General features: G+C 36.9%; 1 protein-coding gene across 5 annotated transcripts in view; it reads right to left on the bottom strand.

Annotated features, from left to right (window-relative positions):
• Nucleotides 1-493: 493 nt before the first annotated feature.
• PIK3CA (phosphatidylinositol-4,5-bisphosphate 3-kinase catalytic subunit alpha) overlaps nucleotides 494-18,149 on the bottom strand; it is a 71,432-nt gene continuing 53,776 nt past the window's right edge. For all 5 annotated transcript variants that reach the window (XM_034780574.1, XM_034780578.1, XM_034780577.1 and 2 more), the window contains 12 exons: nucleotides 14,706-14,830; nucleotides 14,258-14,339; nucleotides 13,561-13,725; nucleotides 12,821-12,924; nucleotides 10,760-10,931; nucleotides 10,260-10,366; nucleotides 9,669-9,790; nucleotides 8,948-9,026; nucleotides 7,884-8,054; nucleotides 7,042-7,159; nucleotides 6,621-6,772; nucleotides 494-5,518 (listed from right to left, as the gene is read on the bottom strand). In XM_034780574.1, coding sequence (XP_034636465.1) covers nucleotides 5,248-5,518; nucleotides 6,621-6,772; nucleotides 7,042-7,159; nucleotides 7,884-8,054; nucleotides 8,948-9,026; nucleotides 9,669-9,790; nucleotides 10,260-10,366; nucleotides 10,760-10,931; nucleotides 12,821-12,924; nucleotides 13,561-13,725; nucleotides 14,258-14,339; nucleotides 14,706-14,830 — 1,668 coding nt within the window. In that variant the 3' untranslated portion in view covers nucleotides 494-5,247. The remainder of the gene's footprint in view (nucleotides 5,519-6,620; nucleotides 6,773-7,041; nucleotides 7,160-7,883; nucleotides 8,055-8,947; nucleotides 9,027-9,668; nucleotides 9,791-10,259; nucleotides 10,367-10,759; nucleotides 10,932-12,820; nucleotides 12,925-13,560; nucleotides 13,726-14,257; nucleotides 14,340-14,705; nucleotides 14,831-18,149) is intronic.

The raw sequence follows: 18,149 nt of genomic DNA, 5'->3' as shown, positions 1-18,149 counted from the left end.
GGGGGGGCGCTGCGCACTCCGGCGGATCAAAGCAAGTCCGATATAACGCGGTTTCACATATAACGCGGTAAGATTTTTTGGCTCCCAAGGACAGCGTTATATCGGGGTAGAGGTGTATTTAGAATTATGTGTGTTTCACCAGCCAGTCAGTGTCACCAGCTTGCAATCAGGAACGTTCACAGGGCTTGTCTACGCTTGGAATGCTATAGAGGCACAGTTGCGCCACTGTAGAGCTTCAGTGTAGACATTACCTATGCTGACAGGAGGGATTCTCCTGTCAGTGTAGGTACTCCATCTCCCTGAGAGGCGGTGCCTAAGTCAACAAAATAATTCTTCCATCCACCAAATGCTGTCTATTCTGGGGTTAGGTTGACTTAACTATGCTGCTCAGGGTGTGGATTTTTCACATCCCTGAATGATATAGTTAAGATGACTCAATTTTCTAGTGTAGACCAGGCCTCAGCAAGATAATAAATTAATTTTCATGTGTCACATGGACAGGCAAACAAAGACGGAAGAATCTTTTTCAGATGAAGGGCTTAATTCTGATAGCTCATATGCTGCTGTGAATTAAGAGTAACTCCATTGAAATCAGAGTTATACCAGTGTAAAGGGACATCAGAATTACTGGAAGCCCAAAGTCTCTGCTAGGTCTGGCTCTTGCACACAAACAAAAGGTTTCTACACGTAGGCTCAATTTCTGATTAGTTCGTCTGATCAGTGGAGACCTAAAAACATGACATCTGCAGCATGGCAGAGTGCAAAACATTTTGGACAGATAGAGCCTTATAAAAACTGAGACAACTTTGACCAAAGAAAAAATAAATACAAATTCACTATTGGTATGAAATATATTGCAACATTAATTGGGCTTCAATCATCTGCCACAGTGTCCACAGCTGTATAGTATTTGTATAAAAAAATGTGGTTCTTCATTCAAGTAAAACCTTTAAAAAATGAAATATGGAAGTTGTATTTTTAAACAAAAAACCTTAGAAGCAGTATATCACAATCCTCTCCAATACCACACAGTTTTCTTTAAATTGAAGCATTTTAAAGATGTCTGACCTCACAATACATCATAATTTCAAGTGGCTTTTTTGTTTTTAAACTGGTCCAGCCTAGGTCTGTAACCTGTACAGACATGAAAAACAGGAGGAAATCACAATTATTGTTCAGCACAAATATTGAGTATGTCAGTTATAAAATGACAAAGCAAATAAAATGTCCCCAAAATTAACAAACATGGGCTACTGACCAGTATGGGGCTTAGATGACTTTACAAGAGAAAAAATAACCACAGAGGTCATCAAATATAAAGTTCTTTACATGCTGCATAATTCTGACAGTGCCCTGAAGATCTAGGCGTTTTATATTTTTTCCACAAGATGCCAAACCACTTACAATTTTGGTTTTGTTTAAATGCTTTTTATAAATTAAATTATACTGTTAGACGGTATTTTACCCATGAAGAAACTACTGATGCACTCCTTAAGAACAGAAAAGTATGCATATGTAAGTCAGTACAGGAGTTTCTTCTGCAACTTTTTGGAAAACAAATATATTTCAACGGAAAAAAAAAAAATCAGCAGCAGCCTGTTTTGTCATTAAAACAAATGTGTAGTTTCACAGTTGGGAAAAAAAAGAGTTACATTGTTTTACAATTCAATACGTATTCCCTAAGTCACTTTTTTCTAATGGCTTTGTAATAAAATGTAAGGACAAATCCTGGACTCCTGACTCCGATCAGACTCCTACTACAATAGGCTTCTATGGGAGTTTTGCTGGAGCAAGATGCTTAGATTCGGTCCAAGCACAAAATCAACTATTTTAGTGTTTGCACAGCTGGTATTCAGAACAAAGGGAAGATTTTCAAACCTCTATTCAGGTTAAATGTCAACCGTAAAAAAAAAAAAAACTATTTAAAAAAAATCAAATTCCAAACAGTCTAACGAAATCTACAGCTCAGTCACCTATGAATTCAGGATCCTTTTTCTGTAGCTGAGATAGTGGGTTTAATTCTCTCACACACACCAGTCTAAATTAGGAGTAACCTCATTAAAGTCAATGGACTCATATCAATATAAAACTGGTGTAATTGAGAGGAGAATAGGGCTTAGTATATTTAGGGTCAACTTTTTTTCTTTAAATATAACTTTCTTGTTACTGTGAACAACTGTTTCAAACCCCACACCTCCATCCATTATCTTCCCATGCTTCCATTTTGTTTAATTCTAAAGTTACCCCAAGCCCTAGTATACCTGGGTTGGCTACTCAGTTTGCTTTCTTCTAGCATGCACATAAGAAACTCTTTTATAGTTTGTGCAGTGGTTGGTCGCAGTAACTCTTGAAGATATTGGGCCTGATTCTTCACAGCCCTACAACAGGTGCAAAGTGGGTGCAAACACTACCATTCTAATATGGCAGCATTTAACACCAAGGTGCAAAATATGGAGAATCTGGCCCATAAAATCCAATAAGCTTGATTGGACCTTTTAATTCGGGTCCTAAAAGGCATCTCTCTATAGGGCAATATGTTGTCTCAATACATGGGGAATCACAAGGGTAATTAATGTAGCACTTAATGTGGCACTTGAGTAACACGCATCTCTCTGTTAAATCATGAATTACCGCCCTCAGAGTTTCAGATTTGTATAATTTAACTGAATTTCTTGCTGTAACTAATCCCCAATTTTAAAAACTCTAGAACATTAGAATGGGTTGACTGTACACTAATAATAAATACACATAAGGGTAGTTATGTTCTAGTAACTACAACTTAGTGAAAACACTCGCATCTGAGCAAAGGGACATGTGAATTCTGCTGGATTGCTCTAAAATGTTCAGTAGAGATAAGACTAGCCAGATTTCCCCATACAAATCTTTGTATTTTTCATGAAGTGTTTTACCACATGATTTAGTACCTCTGTGTTTAATAACTAACTAGGAATCAAATGACTACAAAATTGTCTTAAAAGACCAAATAAAAGCCTTGGCTTTACAATCCCCAATTCACCGCTATCCATGTCTTCTAGAATATAATTGATTGCACATTTTTAACGTATTACAATTTGCTAAATGAATCCAATCACTCAATACTTCATAAATACAGCCTGTACAAAGTACAGTTTATTTATAAAGTTATACTCTAATACCAACTGTCAGCACATTTATATTACATCTGGTATTGCACTTCTTTTGAAGGGCACCTACACACACGTGTGTCTGTCTGTGTTCATGCATGTGAATAAACCCATCCGCCTCAAACTCCTGGACTTTTGGAATTCACTTCAAATGCTGTGAATCTAACAAGTTTAAAACACTGGAGTAAATGTCATCCTCAGAATCCTGGGTTTAGCAAGTTATTGTCAAAAATATTTAAGAGTTTATAAAAAAGTGTTTCAGAATCCCAAGTTCTGCCTGCAGCTGTGCATAAGGACAATCTAAATACCTCTGGTAGTCTTGATACTTGCAAAAACTGGTGCCCAACAATTAGATTTTTCTCTCACATTCTCACACAGAGCATATGAAAAAACCAGAGTGCGTGTGCAAGTGCATGCATGCTATAAAATGTTTGTTTTGCAGCTCTATATGCTGTGAGCTTTCCAAAGTGTTTGCTGTAAGTAGCTGGTGATCATTTTGAAAATCCAAACTTATTTCTCATGTGTTGGTTATAGGGATTAAGCAGCTAGAAAGAGAGAGAAAAGGTGGACCCAGAGGCTGAGAGTTTAACCATACATTCCTTGAACAGCCAGCATATCACTTAGGCCATGTCTACACTTACTGGTAGATCAGCAATGCTGCAATTGATGTAGCAGTGCTGATTTAGTGGGTCTGGTGAAGACCCAATAAGTTGCTGGCAGAGTGCTCTCCCATTGATTCCTGTATTCCAGCTCCCTGAGAAGAGCAAGGTACGTCGGAGGGAGGGCATCTCCCATCAACACAAAGTGGTGTAGACACTGCAATAAGTTGACCTAATCTATGTCAACTTCAGTTACGTTATTCACGTAACTAAAGTAGCATAACGTAGGTCAACTTACCATGGTATTATAGACCAGCCCAAAGTAATGTTAAGAATATTGCCTGAGATTCTTTGAAGAGACTTGGGCCAAGTTCACCTCTGGCACAAGTGGGTATATCTCCCACTGATTTCAGTGATACTTGTGTACTTTTTCACCAGGGTTGAATTTGGTCCTATGAGTACAGCTGAACACCATCAGTCACATGATGGACAATGAGAGTCTTGGACAGAGAGAACTGGGTTGCAAAATTAAATGAATGAATATGGGACAAATCATGTAAATAAAGAATATATATTAATAGTTCCTATTATATAAATAGCCTTTATAAAAATAATCTTTCAATAATTTTAATAACTAACCCTTCGCTAGGCTCTGGAAAACATGTGTGAAAAAAATCTATTGTGTTCAAGTTAGATTAAATCAAACCCCAAAGTGAACACTACAATGTTTTGTTGCACTAAACCCTATCCTGCCCATTCAATTTCTAAGCCAGTCATTTGGGATGGTGGGGACCAGAGTTTCTTTGTGAAGCTATAAATTTTATCCCTACAAATACTGTCCAGGAGAATACCATACATAGTAGGCTTGTTTCCTACTTCTTTCAAAATGGCGCAGCTGACAGATCCAGAAGTCAAAGGTTCAATTAAAACCAAAATATATTATGCCTCTGACTAAATTTAAAAGGAACTGTCCCCTCACTTTAATCTTTTAAATCTTTGAGCTGAATACGCCTTCAGTTTCAACACTATACCTACTATTTAAATAACCATGAAAACATTAAGTTTTCTTCCTTTTCAACTCTTTGAAACCCTACATAATCTTTAAAGTGATACTAGACCTACTGTAATATGTGATGGACTATTTTTGATGATAGCATGATTTTCCTTTTCCCAAATTATCCAAATTAAAAGCAAACAAAAAAAACCCTGCCAATCTTCCAAGTTTACCTTTTTGGGTTTAAGGCATAATATGAAATTGCACATCACACGAAAGCTTAATTTTGAAGTGTACAGTTTTAGTGCTATCCGAAACCCCGCCCCCCCCCCCCTTTTTTTTTTATTTTTGAACATCTGGATATTTCATCTCTGCTCTTGCTGTAAATTCTAATGCCGTCTGTGGTTTGTGCAATTCCAATGCAACCAGTCTTTGCTGCTGACAAATATTAACAGTGCAGTGTAGCACCCATAAGTGGGCTATCAGTTTTTTTAAATTCTTCACTTTCATTTCAGTTCAAGGCATGTTGCTTTATTGTGTGGAAGATCCAGTCCATTTTCGTTGTCCAGCCACCATGATGAGCATCATTCATCTGCTTCATGAAATATTCTAGAGCTTCTTGTTCACTTTTGTCCAGTGCAAGTGTCTTTCGAATGTACGCAATATCATCAAAAGACTGTAATTCTGGCATTCCTGAGCCAAGCATCATGGAGAAGAGATTTATGAAGAGATTGGCATGCTGCCGAATTGCTAAGTAAGCCTTATAACACATCTCCTGAAACCTTGAAAAAAAAGACAAGAGTTGGTTGGTTCAAGATAGGTGCTATTGGAACCACAACAACTTTCATTTTTTGGAGACAACAGAAGATGAGAGGCAGGTAGGCCACTATAAACGTTTGAGAGGCCAACTCTGTGGGGTGTTTCTATTTTTATTTTTTTTAAATATAATGTAAATGCCACAATGGCACTGAAAAAAATTCTTCATTGTATCGTCTTCCTAAATGTCCTCCACTTAGGGAAAGTTTATGCTACTGGTTAAGTCGATCTAACTTACATTGCTCAGAGGTGTGAAAAAGCACCTCTGCCCCAGCAATGCAAGTTTTGCACTGTCCACACCAGTGCTATTCTGACGGGAGAGTCGCTATAGTGGTGCATCTATATCAGTGCAGCTGCGCCGATATAGCGCTGTAGTGTAGATTTGCCCTTAGATTAGGTTAATTTTCAAGTGATTTTTCAGTGACTAATTGATACCAGGTAAATTGGAGACAGGCCTTCGCTTATAAAGCCCTATTTTCAGTTCATAAGCTTTCTCAAAAGGTGAATTATTTAGGGATGTTTAAGGAAATCCACTGAGCCATTTGAGTTACGCAAGTCTAAGAAGAATACATATTTTAAGCATTAAAACAAAATTGCTCATCACCAGTAAAATTTACCAAGGACAGTTGTAGTTCTAACACTTGAGTAAAATTACATATTTAAATCAAGTATCCTTAAGTGGTTATGTATGTGTCTGATCCAGCAAAGTCAGTGGGAATTGTGGATCAGCACCTTGAAGGATCAGGCCCACAGGACTTGAGTGCTGAGAACCATACAAAGCTCTATCCTGGGTGAACAATTTGAAAGAGATTTGTGTCCCACAACTGAAATTAATGTAAAATTGGATGCCTGCATTATGTTTCTTTGTTACATTAAGCTCTACATGTACCTATATAGGGTCTTATAGCACATAGCTTGATTCAGGTAATAGGCCAAAGTATTAAAGATCATTGGTTCTTTATTATATCTAAAAGATATTTTGCTACAAGATATACCCAAATATATACAAAAACTGATTAAATATTTTCATTTATGCGAAATAACTGCTCAATTAAAAAAATGGCTTACCTTTCAAATTCCCTTGTTTTGGTACATTCTTGGGCTCCTTTACTAATCACTATTAAGAAATCTTGCGTTAAGACAAATGGCACACGCTCTCGTTTGTAACCAAATTTTTTCTTCTTGTGATCCAGGAAGTGTCCAAAATCAATGTGAAACAGCTTTAAAGAGGGAGAAAATGGTTACACATTTTAAAATTATTTTCCTTATTTAAACAGCTTTCATAGTAACATCAGTTCATCTAGTTTTTGCATGGATTTTGTGATCCAAACATCAAAAACTAGATGATCATAATGGTCCCTTGTGACCTTAGAGTCTATGAGTCTATAATATGCCATACAATTAGTGTCTATACATCAGACAAATGGAAGAGGACATATTACATAAGTGAATATTTTTAAAGAGAGGTTTTTGCAAAATAGAATCTTACTTGTCCGTCATCTTTCACCATGATGTTACTATTGTGACGATCACCAATTCCCAATATGAAGGTAGCAACACAATAGCCAGCACAAGAGCGTGTAAACAAATCAATAGCTGCATCATACCTGTTGAAAACAAACACTGGAGGCATTATTCTTCTGCAAAAAGAAGAACAGGAGTACTTGTGGCACCTTAGAGACTAACAAATTTATTAGAGCATAAGCTTTCGTGGACTACAGCCCACTTCTTCGGATGCATATATGCGGATACAGACTAACACGGCTGCTACTCTGAAACCTGTCATCATTCTTCTGAAGTTTTAACACCACAGAAGTGCAGAAATAACATGCATGTAACGAAGGATATGTGTATACTAGCTTAACGAAGCCACGCAAATCAAGAGTACTTGGATTTTATCATTGAACTGAATCAAAAAGCTAGGGAGAGATTCAGCATTCTTGGAATACAATAATATCTGTAGTAAGATAAAAAAATAATAATAAACTTACCATTAGAGCAACTTTTTTAAAGACATAGAAAAGAAATTTTCACTGATAAGCTACCAATGCAAATTCAGATTTAAACCATATATTTGTGCAAGTGTATATCTTAAATTGACAATTTTTTGCCAACTGCTGCACTGTCACAACAATATCACACAATGCCTTAACCTCAAGAGGAGAACTATGGATAGCAAAAATACCAGGTGTAGAGTATCGCTGTATGACTTAGTTTCCCATTCAAGAAGGGGGGCATGAAATATTTCTGTTTTGAGGCCTCCATCAAAAAAACAAAAACAAACAGGTAAATTAAAAAGGAGAATAAGTAAATGAAAAGTAAAAACCTCACATTTCTCCTTTGTTTTTGTCCTTGAGCCACTGATGTAATGTGTGACTGTTGAATTGCAATGCGCCCTTTAGACCACCTTTACACTGAATCTGCATAATTGTGTGCGAGCTTCTCACCACCTCAATAAGTCCCACACAATCACCAATAGACAAACAGCCATAAGGCAACATCCTGGAAGAAAAAAAATTATTTTTTTATAAAGAGCAAGTTTTCAGACAGAAAGCATTTTAATCAGTACAAAATATACATGTTTTGGTTAGTAACCTTAGTCAGATCAATACCATCTATTATTGGATTTACTTCATAGGTTTCTGCTGAAAATACATTTGAAAACCCTACAGCTGTATCATCAGAAGTGTTGAGAGAAAAAAGTGTGCAAGAATGTTAGAGTTCAATAATGTGCCTGACTCTGTGGCCACTGCATCTGGCAGTTTATTTCCTAGTTTTATACTGGGAAAAAATTTAAGCTGAAAATTACTAATGGTTTCCCCAATACCTCTGAATATTATCAATAATCATTAATGGAACTTTCAGAATGTAGGTGGATTTATCAAGACAGATTTCTGTACAGATCTTCAGACTTTAATACTAAGGGCAGGACAGTCTTCAGACTTTCAGAAAGGGAACATTCAGCACAACCTGAGTGCTACCAGAAACGCATAATACAGAATAATGCTTAAGTAAAGCCTACTTTAAGAAACCCCCCACATGCAATTTTAAAAATACATTTCCAGAGCTATTACCTGACAATATTATAAAATTGTAATGGAAACCCATGAACTGCAGCAATGCTGGTCTTAAGCTAGTCTTACTGATGGCCTTTCCTTGGAACTGGACTGAGGCCACCAAAATAAATTTTCACATAAGGCACTGATCAGTTTAGAGACCCCAATATTTTGGATATCTTGAAGCTATAAAAGTTACAGTATAACATACAGAAACATGCTTACTAATCATTTTAAGTATTACAATTGTTTTTCATGGAAAAGGAAGGGAACCAGCTGCAGTGAATATGTTAAACAGAAAACATTAAGAATGGCACTTGAGAATACTCTGTTGCTTACCGTAGATCAAGACCCTGATTTTGCCAGATGTTTTCCATAATTCGAATGATCTGAAGTGTCAGCATGTCCTGGCGTAAATCTAAAATTTTCAAGTACATACAGATGTTGTGGATTTTATAAGATGAGCACAAAAGCTTTTTGTAACATGCCATTTTATTTAGTTTTTTCCAATATATTTTAGACCGAGACAGTAGGTTGTGTATTTCACTAAAGTTATGTTCTCTAAAATGTATTATCATTATGCAGAAGTCAAAAGCAACCTTTATCGTTTAAGAATTAATGTAAAAGAGTTGGGCTAGTTTCAAGACCGATTATTAAGATACAACTTTAAAGTCTGCCTGGATTAATGAGATAGATATCAAATATGGCTTTACAAATTAGAGCAAATATTCTAAAGCATTTTAAAATTTGAATAGTATTACAGTTAAATAATACCGTGGTAAGCGTACGAAAATATTAGACAAATCAGTTTCAATACTACGGAAAGTACAGTGCATACACGAGTCATGTTCTAAGAGGAAAAAACAGTTCAAAATATTGTTTAGAAACTCTAATTAGCAAAGCCAAACAAGGTATGTTTATTTCTTTAACATGTATTCTACAAATTATTTAGAAAAAAATTTAAAGTCAACAAGCAAGGTATGAGAAGAGAAGTTTATGTATAAACACACAACTCTCTGGAATATGTTAACCAGGATATGTATGTATTTTGTGCCCTTACCATCTCCATTTTTAAAGATGATCTCATTGTTTTGAAACAACAGTTCAGACATAATATCTGGGTTTTCCCAGTTCAACCACAGTGGCCTTTTTGCAGAGGACATAATCCTGCACTCCTCAAGCCTACAAAAAGATAAGATTTCTTCTAAATAAGTATATTGTTGACATTAGTGAATGGTGTTTTTGTAATATTCCTGCTCTCTTCACCTTTCCTTCCCCCAACACTTATGGCTGATATGACACTGGATGGGCCGAGATGGACAGTTAACAACCAATTTTCATTCATGAGCCTTAAACTTAAAGCAAGAAGTGCACTAACTTGTGCTGCCTGAGAAGGAAACTGGCTGTATATAATCTTCAGGCAGCATCACTTCTGGCCACATAATAAGGTTCCTCACAAAAAACTGCAAGCATTATTCTGTGGTCATTTAAAGTTGTTTTATTGATGCTACTGGCTTACGGTTAAAAAAAGTATCCACTATACAATTTTCTTAGTACATTTGCAAATTTTAAAATCTTTTCCAAGATGCACTAATTTCAGAAAAATGGTCTAATTAAATATTTTGATAAATTCCAAAAGTGAAGAACATACCTGAGATTTCCCAGCTGATGAGCAGGGTTAAGAGGAGAAATAAAGCCTTGTAAAGCATCCATGAAATCTGGCCGCCTCATTTGTTCAACAAGAAACTTCATCTGTACCTGAACGGTAATCACATTTAATTTGAGAGCTTTCTGATTATATGAGAAAGATGTACATACATGCTGGGTTTTAATTTTGATTTAAGCTGTAATTTTGTGTAATGCAAGTGTTAAAAAACCACAACAATCCCACATTAGCCACATATCACCAGAACTGAAGCATTATTTTTATATTACCTGAGAATAGTTGTATGACATAACTTCTATCTAAATGACCTACTCAACTGGCCAACAACAGTGGTACAGTAAAAATATCTCCAACACCTGGTAAGGAATTTTATTATTTACTGGAGTAAACAATACCACACTGTTTTAACTAACCAAATAAAGACCCAATTCTTATTAAACTGTTTTTAAACATACTTAATTCTTGTATTCTGATAACAGTAATACCTTTTGTGTCTCATCCTTCTTCTCCTGCTTGAGAATATCTGTGAGGTTTATCAGTTTCTCCATAGCCTCCACCTGCCTGCTCAAATGTTTTAGGTACATCCCACATGCTCGACAGTAGGACTCCAAAAGTAAACCAAATCTCTGGCTTACATTTTTATTGTGCATTTCAGACCTATCAAAAGAGAACATTTTCAGGTAAAAAGAACATTTACAGGTATTACTGTTTAGGGCTGATGCTGTCCCTGTGCCCTCTCTCTCAGTGGGCACCATTTCCAAGAGACAGGCCTACAGTTGCACTTCTCTCAGAAGTGAATTCCACAATTCAGCCCACTTTTAGGCTGAACGGACCAGGCAACAGCGCCTCCTGCTTACCCCCCATATTACCTCAGCAGGTCCAACTGGTTTTGGTCTCTGCTATAGACCCCACTCTGGGAGCTGTGATCCCCTGCTAAACACAGGGACAGAACAGCTTGTTCAAAACAGTATGATTTATCCATCCACAGGAACATAACAAGCAGAGAGAAAACGTTTAAAAATAACAAAAGCATACAGTCTTGCCCAAACATAGCATTTACCTCATGCAACCAAGTAGGCCTAATTTAGCCTTGACACCCTTCCTGTTTTCCCAGGGACCGAGTTACTGCCTGCTTCTCTGCAGACCCTCTATCTCCATGACTCAGAAGCTCAGCTTTTCAACTACATTCAATCTCTCTGTTTGAAAGTTCCTGCATTGAAACTCTAAGGGTGTCAAGTGGAGCTCTTGCACTCCCCTGCAATGAGGCCTGTCAACCCAATTCCACATTAGTGGAGGGAAACCTCCAAGGAATTATCAGCTCCACTGTCCATTTGAGAACTGTCCATCGGGATTGTCTACACTCAACCATTAACTTTTGGTTCCTAGAGAAGTTAGTTAACTATGGCTGATTTAACGTAGTTACTCTTTCGCCAGCAGCACAGTAACTTCAAAACCCACATGGTGTGTGTGGGTGTGGGTGTGGGTGTGTGTATAAAAAAAATATTCCTAAAATACATATAATTCCTACATTCTTCACAACAGGCAATTTTAAAAGGCTCTTGCATATAAAAGTAATTTGAAATATCTTAAATTTAGAAAGCAAGCAACGGATATGAGCTAATTATCTACAGTGGCTATGTTCATGTGGAATTTGCTGATAATCACACTGTACATATCCGGTTACTAACTCCTCAGCAATCTTAATTTAAATTTCAACATCATGCACCACCTATTTTTTTTTTAAACTTTTCATTACACTTTCAGCAGTGATTTAAGTAGAAAGACAAAGTGGAACAATGATCATAACATAGCATCACAGGACTGGAAGGGACCTTGAGAGTCATCTAGTCCAGTCCCCTGCACTCATGGCAGGAATAAGTATGATATAATGCAACAACAAAGGTCTAACTATAGGAACAGAATAAGTATACAGTAAAGCCAGAGTGACTGCTTCAGTAAACATTAACTGGAGGACAGGAAAGATTGAAAGAAACAGAAGAGGAGGAAGACCAATGAAGAATGGTGCTCTTAAAGGGGAGCATACTTTCTTAGTGATACTAAATGCAATAACGAGGTCTTGAATAAGTAAATAATAATTAAAAGTTATTGATCTTTGTATAAACCTTCCACTGAGAACAGTAGGAGATCTATTGTGGATTGAGGGAGTATGGGGCCCTAAATTTATACCCTCAGCCCATCAGAGAAGGAATTCAGTTCTCTTCAATGACTGAGCATAACATTCCTACCTTAGATACAATGCTGGCTACTACCAAAAAAGAGGTAGTTTATTATCTTCTGTATCTTTCCAAACTTCTAGACACCTAAACTGACTACAGATTTGAGAACTAATTTTGTTTGGGGAGTCATGCTGCTTATATAGGAAACAAAAAACAAAATACAAAAACAAAACAAAACAAAAAAAACTTATGGTAGGTAATAGCTTAAGAAAAAAGGACATTTTAGTCTGACATTTCATACCTCTAACTACTGTGGTATAGCTTGGTGGAAACCCACCATTACCCAAAAAACTTCCCAAACAAACTTACTTTAAGTGCCAAAAGAAAAAGTGTCCTATCCTTTGATTGGTCAATGCCTTCTTGAGTAAAAATCTCACCAGCAGATTATCCAAATATTGCTCATATTTCAGAACCTATTTATGGGTAAGAAGAAATGAGAATTTGGAACTGTAGCTTTCATTTTGCAAATATTCCCATGGATAATACACATCCAGACAACATACTATATAAAAAAAGAGCCACATTCTGGAAAAGGATTTTATAACTCAAGAATGTCTGGCCCTCATATTTTAGAGTTTGTAAATGTTAGCAGGTACTGTTCCAACCCTGCTTAACAATACACACACTCGATAAGATCCAAACTTACCACCTATCTGACATTTCCTTTATTGTTAACTTAACTGACACCAACCAAATTTTAGCCTCATTTTGCTAAGGTTTCTAGAATTGCCTCTTCAGGGAACCTGCCCAGTCCATGCTGTAGAAAGACAAATGGTCTGGCTGCCAATGTGAATCAGCAGTACAGCTCTGTATCTCCTTGCAGGGTCCTAACATCTCATCCTATTTACAGTAAAATAAACCAGGTTTGATCTTTCAAGGTTGCAACTACTGTATTTATTATCTATTCCCCAGAATCACTAGGGAATTACTGTTTGTCAAGATTTCTTCTCTTTCTTCTTGCTACATCAGATTTAAGAAGCAACAATTAAAAACAAATTGTCAACAACAAATATACATAACCTCTAATTTAACAGAACAAGCTAGGGTACCTGTACTAGTTGGATTAAGTACTGAGACAGTTTGTCATCTGTCAAATACTTCTCCAGACACCGAACTGCAAATGCTCGCACCATTGGGTCAGGGTAATTACAGTCCAAAAGCTCCATTGCCTGTTCTGGCTTGATTGGAGGCCAGTCTTTTACCAAGCAGTACATCTGTGTGGAACAAGAACAGCAACCCAACATAATCCAGACATTTTAAGCAGTTGCATGGACAACCCATGTAAGACCAGCAAGCATTTTCCTGTTTAAAAATTGAATTTACTCTTTGATCTCACAAATGACTAACTTGATGTAAACTACAACCTGCTAAACATTTTATCTACTATTAAAAAGGCTATAGTAAGAATTACAACCTCAGTCATTCCATAGTCAGTAATGTCAACCCAGTGTAACTCACTGGTCAGCAATACATCAGGGATTGAACCAGGGACCTCTAGAGGGAAAAGCATAAGTCTCTTGAACTAAATAGCCTGGCTCTGGAGCCATTAGCTGTAACAGACCCATATCATCTGTGGATCAGGCACAGAGGGGGACAGAACACACACCAACCAATGGGTTGCACGAGCAGAACATAGTCTAACGATTGCTCACTTTCATGCAAGTTAAAGAAAATCATTTTTAAAAATCAGAATACTGTGTTTAAAATGATGTCTTTTAGCAAAATTTCTTGAATGCAGTATATTACCTGGGCTACTTCATCTCTCGAGTTCCATTTAACAGACAAAAGTAGTTTTGGTAGAATTTCTGGGGTATTTACACAGTAGTGTCTGTAAAAGAGAAAAAATGTAACTTGCATATACAAACTAGAGGTAAACAGTAAGTAGATTTACTTTGATCACAGCAGACTATGGTCCTCAATCCTGAAATATTATCTACCTTTATGCCTGCAGAGCCCCACTGAAGTCAGCAGGGCTCTGCATGGCACAGGTATCTGTCCAGGCATGCAAGTTTGCAGAACTGAGGCACATAATGATTACTTCTATCACCAGCTTTCCTCCATAGACGTATAAAACTAATATACACTTTCCTAAAATGCGAACCATAGCAAGGAACATAGCGAACAACAGGTCAGAATTCAAGTCAATTATGTGTTTTAGAGAATTCCAGAACCCCATCTTTATGATTCTTTATACCTGTGGCTCCAAAGGAAGTCCTTCTCTTGCTCAGTAATTTCAGACAGCGGGTCTCTAGTACAAATTGCACGGAGTTGCTCTTTGTCACTTTCTCTTAATTCATTATCTCTAGCTAGCCTGTTACTCTGTAAAAGAAAATGGTACATTATCCTTCCACACACTTTTTTCTGCTCTCATGCAAGCTACATATCTGATGTAAACAAAGTATTTTTATATAGTGTAGCATCATTTACACTCTATTATTAAAAATCTGTTGGTTGTTTCTTTCAATCCGAGTGCAGCTCTATATTAGATTTAAAAAAAGATGAAGTAGTGCTAGCTTTATAGTGTTTTGATTTTTGTAACTGCTTACCACCATGGGCAGGGATATCATTCCAAAGAAATTAGTTGGATGAAGGGACAATAGCAGTTGGCACACTACCATCAAATGAGAGTCTAGCAAGAGCCCCATAAACCACAAGATGAAAGCGACAACCCCATCCCCATTTATCAAACTATTCAGGAAATCTGCTGCAAGGGGGCAGAGAAAAAGCCAAGACTGGAGAAGCAGAATGTGGGGGAAAAAAAATAGGTGAATATGAGGTCTGAGAGGAAATGTGGAACATGTCCAGGAAGCTTTGAAAATCAGAGGGAGAGGTTCAAATTGATTTCCAATGTGACTGTAAAGCCAGTGTCCGTTAACGCTGAACAGATTCCCCAAAGGGATAGGGACACTCAAAGTAACCCCCTGGGGAGCTGGTGGATCCTGTGATTGAGTTCATTTAGTGTCATTTCATGTGCTCAGAGCCTGTTACATAGATGCATTTTATAGATTCAAAATAAAATAAACCAGCTTGGTCATTCATGACTCCTTGGCCCCTTCTTTCTTTCTCCTATAATTTAGTAACTTTTAGTCTATGGTTGGTGTAAAACTTCGTTTTACATCATGATGCCAGGGTAATGGAGCTTCTGATTTTTTGTGTGGAATGGTTTGCAGGGTAAAAATACAGAATTCCTAAGGGGTTTCAGTGATGTAGAGCTTTGGTATGCTCTTCAGCATAAGCCACAATTCACAGAGCATAGTGAAACTTTTCATCTTAAACTTGTTTCCACCAAAAGCCACAGATTTGTCTGTGTTAAATTTGCTGAATTGTTTCAGATGAAAAAACATCCAAAAAATTAAAAATAATATGTTTTATTATGACATTTTAAAAATAAAAGATTTTGGATTGTATTGAATCCAAAAATCAATCAACGGATTAAATAAACCTCAACAATTAAGTTTAAAAGAAAAAAAAAAGCCACATTTTTTTTTATTTTGAACTTTGTCTAACAAAGTTTTGGGTCAACTCAGAACAAAATTTCTCCCAATTTTTTTTGGCACAACCAGCAAACTGAAAAATCAGATATTCATCCAGCTCTATTTCTAAGTGCTATCATTTTTGCCATTGATTTGTCAGAAGCTGAAATGCTCCAGAAACATCTAATTTTATTTAGCTGCACACATTTTTAAATATGAATTCACATTTTGAGATCTTCAGGATACATAGTTATAAAATGTGGCAAAAAGAAAAGTGAAGAGTAAGCCTCTTTGCCATATGAAGCGTGCATTAAAAACTAAATTTTGTCCGAAGTTCCCATTTTGTTGACAGAAACCTTCTTTCAGATCTAGATTACTGGGTAACATCATTGTGGCACTACCTAGAACAGGGGTCGGCAACCTTTCAGAAGTGGTGTACCGAGTCTTCATTTATTCACTCTAATTTAAGGTTTCACGTGCCAGTAATACATTTTAACGTTTTTAGAAGGTCTCTTTCTGTAAGTCTATAATATATAACTAAACTACTGTTGTATGTAAAGTAAATAAGGTTTTTAAAAGGTTTAAGAAGCTTCTTTTAAAATTAAATTAAAATGCAGAGCCCCCTGGACCGGTGGCCAGGACCCGGGCAGCGTGAGTGCCACTGAAAATCAGCTCGTGTGCTGCCTTCGGCATGCATGCCATAGATTGCCTACCCCTGACCTAGAACATCTTGGTAAGAAGATTTTTCTGTAAGTGTGGCTGATTCTCATTTGAGAAACAAGGCAAACTAGAATCACCCAGAGACCGACAGACTTATTGTTTTGTCTTTTAAAGAGTATTATGACTTAAAATGTACATAAAATATTTTAATGCAGAAGGAGCTGACAGATTATAGCCTACTGCTACCTACTGCCTTTTAAAAAAAGGTACATAATAGATACTTAAGACTGGAAGTACTACTATGCTTTGCCTTCAGTTTTAGTTATGTCATTTTTTTGTTTACTGTATTATTATAGTTACTCACACAAAGCATGGACCACGGTGTTATATGGGGACATTTAAAAATGGATTAATTTAAGTTATGAGCATTTCCAAAGGGAATGAACATACCACACTCCCTTGCAGCACATATCTACTGAAAATCCCTCCTTGACTTGTTCCCCACCCATCTCTCACCTGATTAATAATCCAGCCACTCTAGCCTGTTCACTTTAATGCGTGCAGCTTCTGAAGCAAGTGAATTGGAGTCAGATATGGGAAAAGGCGAATTCTTTAGAACTACCACCAGTGGAAATGTTTTTTTAAAAGAACATGTAATAGATAAATCACAATAATGTCTATTCCAAATGTCTCAGAGACATCAAAAACTGGGATATATACTTGATGTTATGACAAGAGATGATATGAAAAAAAAAGCTTAAGACAAGAGAGAATTATGGGAGGTAAATTGGTGGATAAAGGATTCATGCCAGGAGTGGGGAAGCTATATATTCCATCCTATAAAAAGTCACACATTTATGTACTATTTATAAAATAGGATTAAAAACTTTTTAAAAGCATGTATTTATCTAGCTTCCGGTAGAGGCTCGTCGCAAGTAGAACAAAGCCAAATTAAAAATAAGGAAATAGAACTAGCATACGTGCTACGGTCTAGAGTTAAAGCATCATCAACTAAAAGACAAACCACACTTCTGAAATTCTTTTTATAGCTGCAGCTGTTATAAACAATGAAGATTACTGTAACTTAAAGTGATTACAGAAAAATGATTTTTCAGTTTGTTTCTTTAGTTCAGTCTTTTTCCTATACAAGTTATTCAGTTTTCCTTCTTGTTTGTGTGGGTATTTGTTGAAAAGCAACCAGGCAGGGAAAAAAGAAAATGGGAAAAAGGAAATTTGTTTACATACTATACACATTGGTAAGTGGATTTAGGGGATCAAGGGTAGCTAGGGTTACCATACATCCGTTTTTTCCCGGACATGTCCGGCTTTTTGGTAATCAAACCCCCGTCTGGGGGGCATTGCCAAAAAGCCGAACATGTCCGGGAAAAATACCAGCCGGGCACTTCCCCTCCCGGGCTCCAGCTGCTCTGCTCCTCCCCTGACTCTTCGGCTCTGTTTAAGAGCCAAGCTGCCCGAGCCAGCGCTACCGGCTTCAGGCAGCCCCT

This window comes from Trachemys scripta, chromosome 9 (assembly GCF_013100865.1).
Source record: "Trachemys scripta elegans isolate TJP31775 chromosome 9, CAS_Tse_1.0, whole genome shotgun sequence".
NCBI lineage: Eukaryota > Metazoa > Chordata > Testudines > Emydidae > Trachemys > Trachemys scripta.
Note: the sequence above shows the minus strand (reverse complement) of the source record. Positions and strands in the feature narration are given on the sequence as shown.